Source organism: Sitodiplosis mosellana, unplaced genomic scaffold (assembly GCF_009176505.1).
Source record: "Sitodiplosis mosellana isolate CC-2019 unplaced genomic scaffold, AAFC_SMos_1.0 Smas_scaffold_1, whole genome shotgun sequence".
NCBI classification, from domain to species: domain Eukaryota; kingdom Metazoa; phylum Arthropoda; class Insecta; order Diptera; family Cecidomyiidae; genus Sitodiplosis; species Sitodiplosis mosellana.
The window spans coordinates 6,990,182-7,004,361 of record NW_022595244.1 but is presented as its reverse complement, the minus strand read 5'-3'; the positions used below and the strand labels follow the sequence as shown (position 1 = coordinate 7,004,361).

General features: G+C 35.7%; 1 protein-coding gene across 12 annotated transcripts in view; it reads left to right on the top strand.

The window, feature by feature from the left end:
• LOC129577352 (regulating synaptic membrane exocytosis protein 2) overlaps positions 1-14,180 on the top strand; it is a 51,063-nt gene that overhangs the window by 25,753 nt on the left and 11,130 nt on the right. For 3 of the 12 annotated variants that reach the window (XM_055464233.1, XM_055464214.1, XM_055464281.1), the window contains 11 exons: positions 1,457-1,725; positions 1,838-1,975; positions 2,154-2,291; positions 4,427-4,615; positions 6,518-6,655; positions 6,924-7,219; positions 7,300-7,569; positions 7,662-7,721; positions 7,937-10,194; positions 10,333-10,497; positions 11,273-11,423. In XM_055464233.1, coding sequence (XP_055320208.1) covers positions 1,457-1,725; positions 1,838-1,975; positions 2,154-2,291; positions 4,427-4,615; positions 6,518-6,655; positions 6,924-7,219; positions 7,300-7,569; positions 7,662-7,721; positions 7,937-10,194; positions 10,333-10,497; positions 11,273-11,423 — 4,072 coding nt within the window. Of the gene's footprint in view, positions 1-1,456; positions 1,726-1,837; positions 1,976-2,153; positions 2,292-4,426; positions 4,616-6,517; positions 6,656-6,923; positions 7,220-7,299; positions 7,570-7,661; positions 7,722-7,936; positions 10,195-10,332; positions 10,498-11,272; positions 11,424-14,031; positions 14,177-14,180 lie in introns of all 12 variants that reach the window. The other 9 variants (XM_055464225.1, XM_055464242.1, XM_055464317.1 and 6 more) reach the window with 7 other exon arrangements.

The window sequence follows — 14,180 nt, the reverse complement described above, 5'->3', positions numbered from 1 at the left end:
TTCTTTACGGTTTTTCATTTCGTTTTTGTCTCTCTCTATTTCTGTCCCTATCTCACGTCTGAGTATTCATTTCGTTGTGATGCCGATGAGTATGCGTGTTCTAATTGTACAGTTGTCATATTGTAGTTTGTCGTTTACCTTTGATTTTTTTTTTATATTAAACTTGGGAAGAGAATGACACCTTTTATTTTGTTTTTGTACATGTGAATTAAGTGTGTTTTTTTATCCACACACATATATACAAACACACGCACTTAAAGTGATTGACACCCTATCACTGAGTAGCACACAAGCGCCTGGTGAAGATTTTCAAACAAGTTTTTTAATTAACTTTTAACGACATGAATATAATTTTAAAAAAAGAAGAAGAAGAAGAAAGTAGACATCGAATCAATTGTGTTAAATGGGAGCAACAACTTAGTTTTATACTCGAATCACACACACACACACACATCCACAGAATAACGAGGAGCAACAACAACTATATATAATATATTGATGTGTTGTGTGTGTGTGTGCTCGAGTTACGTTCTATTTTTGTGCAATACTTTATGTCGTCGGCGTCGTTGTCGCCGTTGTGTATAACAGCCTTCATGGTAGAGTTTTGAAATGAGACAATAAACAAGCCATCGCACATATAGGAATCTGTATATGTTTCCATGAAAGGAGTGAACAGAGAAAAAAAACAACAACACAACAATAAACAGTACACAATCATGGTTTAGAATGCAATATGGTTCAAAACATAAAGAACAAGATGTACACTATTCCACTAAATACACTCTCACACACGACTACAGACAACAAACACAACACACAACTGGCAATTGCAATTGCCATCCATCCAACCATCCATTCATCTAACCATCCATCTATCGGTGGATCTAAAACATAACATTTAGCCAAGCAAGCAATAGAACATTCAGTTGTATCATAAAATGCAACCGTTCATCTCTATCTCTGACTCATCTCATCTGGGTTTTTTTTCTCGTTCATGACACAAAACCAACCAATTCATTAGAGCTCATCCACTTTTCGTTTTTGTTGAGAAAATATTTGTTTTTTTTTCTCGTATTTCCCATATTTTCACGTGCTGTGAAAATAACGTGTGTGGAAATCGCCGCTTAGAAAATGAAATGGGAAATAAATGAAACTCGTCTATTTGTGGGTTTTAATTTTGTACTTACAATTCCTTTTTCATTTTTATCCGCGTTTTTTTCTAAATATTAACTGGTTTTCTAATGGTAGATCTCATTGTTGATAAAAGAAGAGCATTCGAATCAATAGCTAAATAGATTGTAGTTTAGTTTACTCGAAATTGATTTAATACTTACATCACTTGTACATAATAATGGTTGATGTTCTTTTTTTGTCTCTTTCCTTGTTGTTGCGTGTATTTTGCGATTCGAATCGATTTTGATTTGAAATTGTGTATCCCATTGAATCACAATTGTAGAAGCTTATGATCGACGAGATAAGCCAAGTGTTTTAGTTACATCACCAAGTTCACCGGATCGGGTGGCTAGCGGAGCATCAGCATCAGGTGCACGATATTCGAATCGTTTAACGTCGGCTGGTTCAGTTGTTGGCGATTCAAATGTTGGCGGTCGCATACAAATCAAACTTGGCTTCGAACCCGGTACACTACAACTCATTCTAACCGTTATTGGTGCCGCTGGTCTCACTTATCGTGCAAACGGCGCAACAAGAAACCCATACGTAAAGGTAAAATCAATCATCAACAACCACCACACAATATATTGTCATCAAATGAATTGCATTGTACTTTGGTTTGGGGCTTTGTGTTTTCATTTACATGCCATGTGTATTATTGCAGATTTTTTTACTTCCGGACCGTTGTGATAAATCGAAACGGCGCTCAAAAACATTGGCAAATACAAATGAACCGCGCTGGGGGCAAACATTTGTTTACTCAGGACTTCGGCGTGCCGATTTAAACAATAGATATTTAGAAGTGAGTCTCTATGTTTCGATTTTAAATTGGAAAATTGTCAACGACCAATGATGCACAATATATACTATTATATATGGGCTTTAGATTGCAAATTTTAATCATATCCACCATTTTCGTTGTCATCTTTGTTCTCCGAATTTTGCATTTTCGAATCGATTCGCAAAATGCAAATGTTTAGATAACCGTTTGGGATTACGTAAGATATGGTGCAAATGATTTTTTGGGCGAAGTTTTACTAGAATTGGGAAGCCATCCGTTGGACGATGAAGCTGAATGGTACACATTACATGGGCATCAAGAATCAAATTTACACACAGTACGTATGATATCAATTTTAAATCCATATTTATACATCTATACACCGAGAGATACAAACATTTCCTCCAGCTATATGATTTAAATTAATTCCAATAAACCGTATTATGAAACTCTCTCTCTCTCTCTCGTTGGTTTTTAGTTTTTCCTTTTTCGGCTATCATTTTCGGTTCGGTTATTTTTGGTTTTTATACCCATTATGTCAGTTGTTTGCTCTTTTAACTATATAAATCTCGTTTCAACTCTCATTTTAGTTGGATACTTCGTTTTAGCCGTTCTCTCTATCTATCTCTATATATATCTCATTTCAACTGAACAATTTCCATTTGTAACATTTTAATTTTTGGCCAAACGAAATTTCTCTGTAAACAGAATACTTATGAATGGTTTGGAGCGAAAATGTAAAACAGAAAAGTTGAGCGAAAAAATGTCAAATGAAAAGGGATAGCTATATAGTTCACTATAGTTTACTATACAGTTTACTATATAGCTATCCCTTTTCCGCTCATTCATCATCGACATTTTTCCGCTCAACTTTTCTGTATTACATTTTCGCTCCAAACCATTCATATAATCCCACCTTCACATGTGAACATATCATCCTTTCAATTCTCATTTTTGTTTACATTTCATATTTCACACAATTATCACAACAATTTTCCATTCACCAGAATATGAAAATGGTAAAGAAAAAAACTATTCAAAATGGGGTTATCTTTGAAAGTGTTCCAACAATTGTGTTGTGGAATATTTGCGAAAATAAATTGACCCCATTTTCTATTCTCCCATTTCCACTCTCTCTCTCTCTCTCTGCCTCTTAATCTTTCCATCCTTTCTCTCTCTGCCCCTTTTTACACTTCTCACAATCACTCACCGTTTAAATATACAGCTCTACTACTTTGACGCTCTTTGCAATTATTGATCTATTGTTTTGTACATTCATCCGTCGTCGTTTTATTTTCAACGAATTTTAATATCAAACGTACCTTTTTCACACATCCTTCTACGTATAACATATTTTATTTGAGCTCTTTGATAAAAAAGCATGATTTTTTGTTCGGTTTGTTTGGTAACTTCGAGATACGTATTTACTTTTGGCCGGTAATATTTTGCCCCAATGCTGAGGTGCACCGAAAAAAAAACCAAACTACAACGAAATGATCAAAAGCTTTTTCAGTTTTTAGCGAGAAAATCCATTTTTTTGTTGTTTCTTTTGAAAAAAATACGATTGCAGTTATGGGTTTTTTTATGCATGCTGCCAAATCCAACAAGAGAGACCAGATTTGGAGTTTTTCGTTTTTTTTCTCTTCAATTCAAACATTTTATTAAATTTAATTTTATTTTTCTCATTCATGACTATTTTTTCTACCCTTCCCTTTTGGATATGAAGTATTAAACGAATTTTGTGATACAAACAATAACGAGAACAAAAACATCACATAACATATACTGTCATCTACAATTAAAAGCACTCTCATAAATTTCATTCAGTTCCAAACATTTCAAATTCACAACAATTCTCCCTGGAGAATTAATCTGCATTCAAAAACACACTGCAACACAAATTGACTCACATGTATGATGTTAAACCGCCGCGTTCGATGTTATAAAATGCAAAGTAAATATGGAATTTAAATGCAACTCGGGAAAATTCAATTCCAGTGAAAGTGCAACAACAACAACAGAAAAAAAACAAGTGCAATGGTTCGACCCATTTGCAATGAAATGCACACACACAATATTTTATTACAAAATCGCTGCAAAAGCCATGTTTTTGAGCTATTTATGTTTATTTAATTTTTGGTTTTTTTTTGGGCTTTTTTTTGTATCAAAGAGAAATTGACATAAAAATCTCCAACAAAATGAGAATGAAGAAAAAACAAATTTAATTTGATATAAAATTTTGTTTTTCTAAACGAAGCCAGTTCAAAGGCAAATTGCCAGCTAAAAACCGCTTTTATTTTGAGTTTTCTAAAAATAATAATAATGAGTTCTCCTTATAAAGATATCCAAGACCAAAATAACAAAAAAAAAATGCAATCACATTCCAGGATGACCCGAACAAAAAAAAACAAATTCCGATTCAAATGACAAACAAAAAATCATTTGTGTATATATTATATTCGTCAATTCTAGTTACGTAGAGATGATACAAATGAAATGGACATGATTTTAACGCCGACCGATCATTTATCACCGCCAAGTACAACGTCACGCTTAAGCGACTCAGATACAACGTCTGAATGTGATATTGATGGTGTGGCAACCGGTCGTGATGGTGCTAGCATATCATCACTAGGCAGTTCGTCTAGTCCTCCGGCAGAGGTAAAATCAAATCTCACACTGACACAAAATTTGAAAAAAAAAAACAAAAAAAAAACAAAACCAAAACCCACTTACTTCTACTGAATTTAAAACTAAAACATTTTCTTCAAACCTAAAACAAATAACGTATCGAATCTATGAACCCCTTTTAAATATTGTGCCTCTTTTATTCCTTTAGTACACTCTGCGAAGGTTCAGAGCAATTAAGCGATATATAAAATAATTAATCAATGTTGTTTTTTTTGCGTGCCACTCTATCTCTATCTATCTGTCTTTGGCTCAAATGAAACGAACACTGATCTGTTGATAGGCTAAGAAAACTTGAGAATATTATTGCATAGGAGTTGTAAATGTAAAATCGTAACAGCCGTTTAAAACTAATTATTCAACAGTTTTACTGCAGCTGATAATAAAATGAAATGAAAGAAAACAGGATATTAATGAAATGAGATGATAGAGTTTAATAAGATGTTTGTCCTAGATGATAAGTTGTTGTTTTTTTATCCGAAAATAGAAGTGAGAGTTTAAGGCGAAAGGAAGAAGAAAATTGCACATTTCAATATATAGAATGAGAAGATATTTTGCTAAAACTGACTTGGTATTTGTTAGAACTGAGAATGAACACACAAAATGCACAACCAATTCCAACCACACAAATGAATATATTGAAATAAACACACGAATACATACACATACACATAGCAACACGTAAAAACTTTTTCCACGCGCACACACACACACACACACACACACATACACAGAGAAACGGAACCGCAAGTATACACTCTTCATCAAAATTATCAAGCACATTTGTTCATATTATTTTCATTCGCTCTCGTTCAGATTTATCCATCATTTTATTTCCTTACGATACAATTTTTCTTGTTTTTATTCGTTTTTCGTTCCTTTTTCTCCAGTGTGTCAATACAGCTTGCATTGCTTCGCCAAACGCAAGAAGTAATAACGAGAAATATAGTTCAGAAGAGAAGACATACTTTATCATTCGTTCATAAAATAATAGCAAAAACAATAGTATTCGTTCGTAGAGAGAATGGGAGACACAAGTTTATTAAGTATTTATTTTACTCGATGCTTCTTTTCGTCTCACTCTCTTTCTCTCTGCATTCCCGAGAGAGGAAAGTGCATTTATCTTCTTATTTCTGATTTGGTTTTCGTTGTTTTTTTCCTCGCTTTTCTCTTCATTTCAACCACATTATTCCAACGATATATATATATATATCTGATAAGATGATATAAACAGCCATTTTAGGTGCGCTCTATCGCTCAGTAGTTTTAACGTATCACATTTGCCAGTTCTTGTTATACTTGCGTACATTTCCTTTTTTACTCTCATTTAATATGCTCTCATCAAGAAAATCTTTTCAGTTGACACGATTTATGACACATTCCAATACAAATGGTTAACTATTATTTAGAATGCAACCAAAATGAGATATGTGTATACTATACGCTTTCTTTTTTTTTGTCCTGCATAAATACATCATATACAATTAATCTTGCTTTAAGTTTTTGAAAATGCTCTTAACATTTTCTACATATTTCAAAGAAATAATTTCAAAGTTGCAACACCAAAAGTTATGTACGCATAATATAGATATACATATATATGATTATGCTCTTGTCCTATATACATATTTACAAATATGAGTAGTGGTTTGCTTTTAGACATGTTTCGTTACAATAACAATAATAACAACAATAACTACAACAACAACAACTAAAAAAAATACCAAGTTACCAGACAATATTACAATTTTTTTACGCCTCCTATTCGCACACATCAAAGTAGAAATGCCAACCATTGGAATGAGACTAATAGAGTTGTGTTCTTTTTTTTGTTTTTTTTTTCCTTCGCATTTTGTGTATTGCGTGCTTGTATAGACGGATCTAAATGAGCGTCGATCTAGGCGTGATATGTCACCACAAGGTAGAAAACGGGCATCAGCAATGGTAGCACGTGATTATCGCACTGTATCAGGAATTGGACAAAGTTACCATAATAACAATCAAACTATTGTGGTGAGTCGCAGGGAACACTTCGCAGAGGCTTCACTTCATCTTCTTCTTCTTCTTATTTTTTTTCTAGAGCTTTTTACTTCTTTAAGTCTTTGAGCATCATATCACTTATTCTTGAACAAAACACTAACTTCTTGTTCTTGTTCTTGCCTGTATATGAATCTATTGCATTCACTTACGTGTCCAAATTATCATTTTAAGTATGAAAAAATGCATTTAATACATGCGACAAATGTGTTTGTCCCATTTTTCTTTTCCATCTCGTTTGCAGACATCGTTAGCACGTCGAAATGGTGTCATGTCAATGAATCAACGAAGTCATTCAGCAGCGCCGAGCGAAAATTATCGCTCGGCTAGTTTACAGCGTCGCGGTTCATTATCACCGCCCGAAGATTTATATCAAGACTATTCAGGTTTAACAGTACATAATCGTGTTCAGCATCGTTCGCAATCGCGATCAGCGACCGCCACTCCAACGGGTTCACCGAAAAAACGTCAACTTCCACAAGTGCCGCAAAACAGTATGAGCGCAGGAAGCAGTACGAATCGTATGGTATTGCGGGATCGGTAAGTTTCCAGGCGCCTCATGTTCATGTCGAATGCAAAATTGACAGGATGCAAATGGTGTGTGTGGTTTCTTTTAACAGGGATCGACTGATGCAAGACTTCGAAGAGCGTGGCATCGGACGATTTAGTCGATATCGCACTCGACAACCACATCATCATTCTTCTTCACATCATCAACAAACGTATCGAAGCACCGGCATGGGCGGATGGGAGCGACACTATGCTGGTTTATCAGATAGTGATTTAACAATGCATTCGCTGGAGCCACGTCTTCGGCCAAAACATTCATTGTCGCCGGACAAGGATTTCATGGGCGATTTCGGCGACTCTGATATGGAATCCGTAGTTAGGTATGCATTTGTTTTCGTTCATTACAGTGAAAATATTTGTGCCATTTCAAAATTCACTAATTTCCGGGTGTTAATATCACCATTTCCATTAGTGTTACCTCAAGTGCATTTTCAACACAATCAGAACGGCCACGTGGATCAAGGGGATTGAGGTAATGCATCTGATGCTTTATTTGCAGAATTGCTTTTCTTTCCTTTTTTTTCTTTTTTTCATGGATATTTAACAATGTTTTTCTTTTCACTTCCAATTTTGGAATAATTCCATTTATTTCAAATCTGCTTTGCTGTTTATTTTTGTGTGAATATGTTCATTTGTTTTTGTATGTTGTGTGAAAATGTTCCGTGTGTTGAAACCTATGACTTTTAGACAAAACCAATGTACTAGTCTACCTACCGACTGGCTTGCTCAAAATCCCTCATTTTCCATGTATTTAAAATCGTCGCAAACCAATCAATCATTTCCATATTTGCCCCTTATCGATGCTGCTGATGCTGAAACAAATTTACGATTGCCGTTGCAAATGCCGTTGGGCACGGTACAAGCGGTTAGTTTGCATAATTTGGCCAATGACTATGATTACGATGACAAATCGCCAACGCTTAGTGCTAGCTTTGTCCTCGATAGCTCGCTTGCATCCCATTACAAGCATTCGCGGCTAAATCGAAGCACCAATCTCATTGATGCTATGCCATGCTCATCGAAATACCAACCACGGCCACGATCATCGTCCGAAATGTTGTCGAGAGGCTTTCAAAATACACGATCAGTTTCAGGTGATGATGGGCTGAATGCGGTGAATGTCGATGAAATCGGATGGAAAATCCCACCGAAAATCTCACACGGAACTTCGCGACAGAAAATCGAAGCAATGAAATCTCGCCGAAGTATTCCAACATCGTTGAAAATAATCAAATCGAGTATGCCGGTGCACAGTGGCAGTTCGTTGTCGATTCCAAATCAACGTTCACTCGACGAACAAACATTCCGTCATTCGACGCATTCACTGTTGGTTCCACAGATACAGTCATTGCATAATCGCAAATCCATTCGCAATGCATTCATGAAATCACGATCATTCAATTCCTTTGAAAATCAATCGCATTCCGGCTATCATTCAGATAGCGTTGAATCATCGCATAAATCCATGAAATCGGTACAAACCGAAACTGACCCTGAGTTGCTACCGATTCCAACGAATCGTAATTTCCTTTCGCTGGATATCGTTAAATCGTTCAACGAAGACGATCTGAGAAAAACCGTCGACAGCAACACTGATAGTGACGTACTTGACACAAGCAAAACAAGCAGTGTCGAACGTATGGGTAGACCAAGGCGAAAAGCTCCTGATAATAGACATGCAAAGGCGGCTAAAGAATACGGAGACGCAAGAGATATAAAAGAAATGGCAAATGTAACCAATGTGCGAAATGTTAACGAAGTGCAAATTTTGAACACTTTGAAGCTACCAGAGGTTTCGATGTGCGCATCAACACCTCTGAATACACCCATAAAAACGCCAATAAGAACGCCTATAAGAACACCTTCAAGAACACCTAATCGAATGCTTCCAACGCCCACTCTAACGCCTGTTCCAAAGTCTTTGCCGACACCTATTCCTACGCCTGTTCCAACGCCAGTGCCCACTCCACAGCCTGAACATCTAAAAATTGGTCAAAAATCCCCTGACGTCATTCGTAAGCTTTTGCGTGAGTTTTCGCCAATGCTCTCACCCAAAAATAAAATCTTCGTTCGAGAAGAGGTAAAAGAGGAAATAAAACCGAAATATAAGCAATTTTTCGATTTCGATACGCCCACAATCGATTCGACCACCAAAGACAAATCGAATACCGAACCAAAATCTCGCGTTCGACGTTTTCGAAAATTGAGCCATCGTAATTCTGATCGACGTAAAAAAGAAAAAGAACAGGCAACCGATCAAAAAGCGAATAATGAAGAAAAACCAAAGCCTCTTCGATCAAATTCATTTCCAGACGACGACAACGATGATGATGACGATGATGGGGAAAATCATTCCGGTGAAACTGGTTCCGATGAAGTTTTTGAACCGCCCGTCTTTGAAAAACCACCTCAGAAACGTTCGCAGCAACGGCGTAGCAGCAGCCTCGAAGATTTATCACTGTTTCAAGCGAAAAAATTACTGGAAAAAGATCTTGAGCGCGGTCGTAGTTCAGTTAGCATAAATGAAACACCGCAATATTTTGAGTACAGTAAAAAGTCATTTGGCCGCGGTATTAAAGCCCATGGTAGTTATCCTAGTATTGCTAATCGTGCTTTGAATTTTCCCAAAAATCCAAATGGTATTGCATCCCTTCAAATGTCACCAAAACGTGGTCTGTTGAAAAAACCAACATCGTCTGGTGTTGTGAATGCTGTGCCGTCCAACAGTAGTGAATACGATGTACGGGAGCGCAGTAGTATTTCCGGTGGTGCGAATAGCCGTGGACCAGTCGGTCAACAGAGCTTATCGATTCACAATCGCGAATCGTATCGTGATCGAGGCGATCGAGAGCCCAGCCGAAGTCTTGGCGACCGAGATCCACGCGAACAAGACTCATTCAATCGTAGCTTATCGACGAACGAAGAAACACCCGACGACAAAATTGGTAAGCTTTGATCGAATATTCAGAAGAATACTAATTTTCATTTCATCAACAAGAGCGACTTTGCTTTCGTTTTCCCTTTTTTTCTTCCAACTTTTTAATTGAATAAAATTGTTCCTACAAATTTGTTTTCCATTGCAGATGGTAGCCTAAGTGATACAGCTCTTGGAATGCCAGGTTTCGATCGATCACGGAGGAATCCGAATCAACGGTCACCGAAAAGCGAAACACCGACCAGGGAACGGGATCGATTTGGCACGGGTATGGGTAAAAAAAGTAATTCCACATCCCAATTATCAGCGACTGGTAAGCTAATTCATCCTCATTATTCGCTTTTGATATTTGCTTTGATTTCTCGTGTTTTATCAAAGAGGCGATTTGCTAGCCAATGTATTGAACTTCGGCTCCGTAACAAAAAGAAACGAAGTTTACCCATTCCAAGCCAAATGTTTATGCATTGTGTTTTGCAAATCGTTTGGAATATAAAAAAAAAAACAAAACAATGATTGGATACACTTTCACATGCACAAACACACAAACACACAGACACACAAAAAGTTACTCAATTCAAAATTACTTCTATTCCAATCGAAAAACTTCGGAACACTGCCTATTCATGAAGAACAGAAATCCTTGCTGTAATCTATTCCACTATCTAACCTAACTTCTGATAGTCCTTTTATCTGTAACTATCTCTCTCTCTTTCTCTCTCGAATCGCTTTTTTGAATCAAAAATCGACTACTTCATTTCCAAAGCAAAAACAAAAACGGATTCATTCGATTAGACTCATGAATAAATTAGAGATCAACATTACTTCTTCACACTATTCAATCGGTTGTAGAACAAAATTAAACTCTTCTTTCAAACATACATTTTGTTTTTCTCTCTCTATTCGAACAAAAAAATAATTAATCCTGTAGACAACAATCAATACTCAACATATATAAATTTAGTAAACACTCTCTCCATCTCATTCCATACATTGTATAGAATTTTAAAATTCATAGCAAAATATAACAAACAAAAACAATTTATAAATAATCAACTGAAAAATAACCAAAACAAAATAAAAACTCAAAGGTCGAAAGCGACGCATTGGTTTCGGCAAAAAGGGTAAGAATTCGTTTACGGTGCATCGAAGCGAAGAAGTTCTGCCGGGTGAAATGCGTGCCGGTTTATCACGTGGTTCATCGGCCTCTAGTGATGGCGAGGTTAGCGTTGATGTGGACAGGTTCGAGTTTTCACAACAAATTCAAACATTTAGTTGTGTTTTGTCTCTTTTAGTTTTGCGTTCTTTCTTTTACCGTCATTTTCATTTTCAAATCACACTCTCATCCATCCAAAAAAAAAAAAAACGAAAACCAAAAACAGAAAAAAAAATCCACAACCAAAAGAAAAAAAAACCAAAATTGATTCAGTTTTATTTGTCATTTTGTCAAAAGTTCTAAATTCAGAAAGCCTGAGGCTTTTGCCACCCTGAAATCATGTTTCACTGGGCTTTTTTCTCGCCCTGAAATCGAAAGAAGAAACAAATCAAAGAATAGCCAAAAAAATATAACAAAATGCCTTCACTCATCGAACAAGTCGACAAAATCAATAGAGCAATTACCCAGCAGCAATTAATGTAAAGTAATATTGCAACAGGGAGACATAGAAAACACCACCACAACAAACGAATAAACAAAACAAACATAAAAAGTTCAAAGTTATTACATAAATAGAAGTCACATGAATTATTAGCATTTTTGTTGGCAACCATTATCGGTTTCTTGATTTCCTTAATAAATATATTTATTATGCTCGGTCGCTAGTTTTCATATGTCGTGAGGGTCGATATCACCAAAACAATTTCATTATATTATTAGAGCTGTCATTAAAACCGTAATACGTAGTCGAAATCCATTTTGAACTTACACACACAAACACTCTCTCTCTCTCACTCACTCACTCAGGCAGGGAAAACGAAGTAAATTGGGATTTACTTCACTCTACTTCGCTCCGGGGGACAGATTCATTTGCACGAAATACAGTTATTTTTGATTGAGTTGCTTGTTTTCGAAACTCCATTCCGGAGCGAGTAAAAATGAGAGCAACATTTGCACATATCCAACCATAGAAACTAAATGCTGTACATAAAACGCTTTTTCTTCTGATACCATTTTAATAGCATTTGAACATAGATATTTTTTTTTTTAGAAAAGGTCATATGATACAAAATGTGGAAAAAAAGTGGAATTGATAACGAAAAAAACCTATTCATTGAATTAAAATTTGACCGCCAACTAATTATGAAACAAAGCACTAAATCAAAGCAAAAACGAAGCAATTTGTTTTGTTTAGATCAAATTCTGTTTTGTTCATTTTCGTTTCGTTTGTGATTGGTTGTTCAACTCAATTTGGAAAACAAAACAAAAAACCGTTTTTATGTATTTAGTTGTATTTACGTTGTCCTATGGAAAATAATTGGCTATTTAACGTACAATTTGTCATTAAAGTAAACCATTTTTCATTTTTAGTTTGGTTAATTTTGGACTCTTTAGTTAATTATTCATTCGAATTGGTATTGAAATTTTATTAGTGAAACAAACGGTTGCGCGCAATATTAACCATATTTGTCACATGGTAATGTCAATTTGAATGGACAGTGGACACCTGGTCAACGTAGACATAAATTGGGAGTTCATTGCGTTTGAATATTGTATTGTGTTGAGTATATGGGCCATTGTTTGCAGACTTAAACGGAGACTGCATCACCAGCTGACCGATTGCATTTGCATATTTCAGTGAACGTTTTAGTGAATTGTTCATGCACGAAACCAATTCATGTTTCAAATGATGAGTAATCGCAAAACAAGAAGAAAAAAAAACCAGCAAAAGAACACCAAATAAACCCTTTTGAAACATCAGTAAAATAGCTCGCTTCTGTACCACAGGAATGGATAAAAAAAAAGTACACGAACCACACATTTGCCGTTGTCTTTCGTTGCCTCTTTGGTCCAGACAACATATCTAGAGAAAAAATCTTGCTTCTTCCGTTCCTAGCATTTTATAGTCATGGTTATCATTTGTTGACCTATATACACCATACACACTTTTCTAACAACCGAATTGAAATTGAAAACCATAAAAAAAATCTTAGATCAAATTGCAACCCTGCAAGTAGTCCATAGAGTAACCACTTTAAATACAAACAGCAAATAAAATCGTTGAGTAACACATTGTAATTAGTTCTCTAGTCGCTAGAATCCACAATAAGTATTGTTGAACACAAGTGAACCGTCTCTCATATCTTGTTCTCTCTATATTTCTCCCATGCTACTACCACCCAATTCTCATCAAGTAGCGATTAATTTCGTTTAGACATATAAAACAACAAAAAGTTCTCTCTGAAACTTTTGACTGAAAATAACTACGAAATCTGTTTGTGACGTCCGAAATTATTCCAAAAACATTTTCTTTAGTGAAAATTCCTAGAATTTATACAGTGTTGAACGAAATCTTCCATAGAACAAATTCAAATCCGACTTTCAATTTCTCTTCTGCTTCTATGCACACACACACCACACTTCTCTCTACTCTTTAAACACTCCCACTTTTCTCTTTATACTGTCCCACACCCTGAATTTCTTTCATACACAAAATAACGATTTTGAAGCCGCTTTTATTCAACGAGTGAACGAATGTATCCAAACAAAGTCTTTCTGTTAAATTATTTTTGCAACCAAAAAAAAAAACAATAACAAAAACAAACAAACCCAAACAAAAAACAATCAAATTATTGAAATAACAAGAAAACCAAATCAATTTTGTATGTATGTGTGTTATGTGTTGTACAACAGACCAGGCATCAGCAATGTCTTCGTCGTCACAAAGAAAGCGATCTTCTTCCGGTAGCATTCAAAGATCGGTTGAAGTAGCACCATCATCGTCGGCTAATCGCACAGGAAGTCTTCATTCAATATCCACCAGTTCAGATGGCTCATCGTAA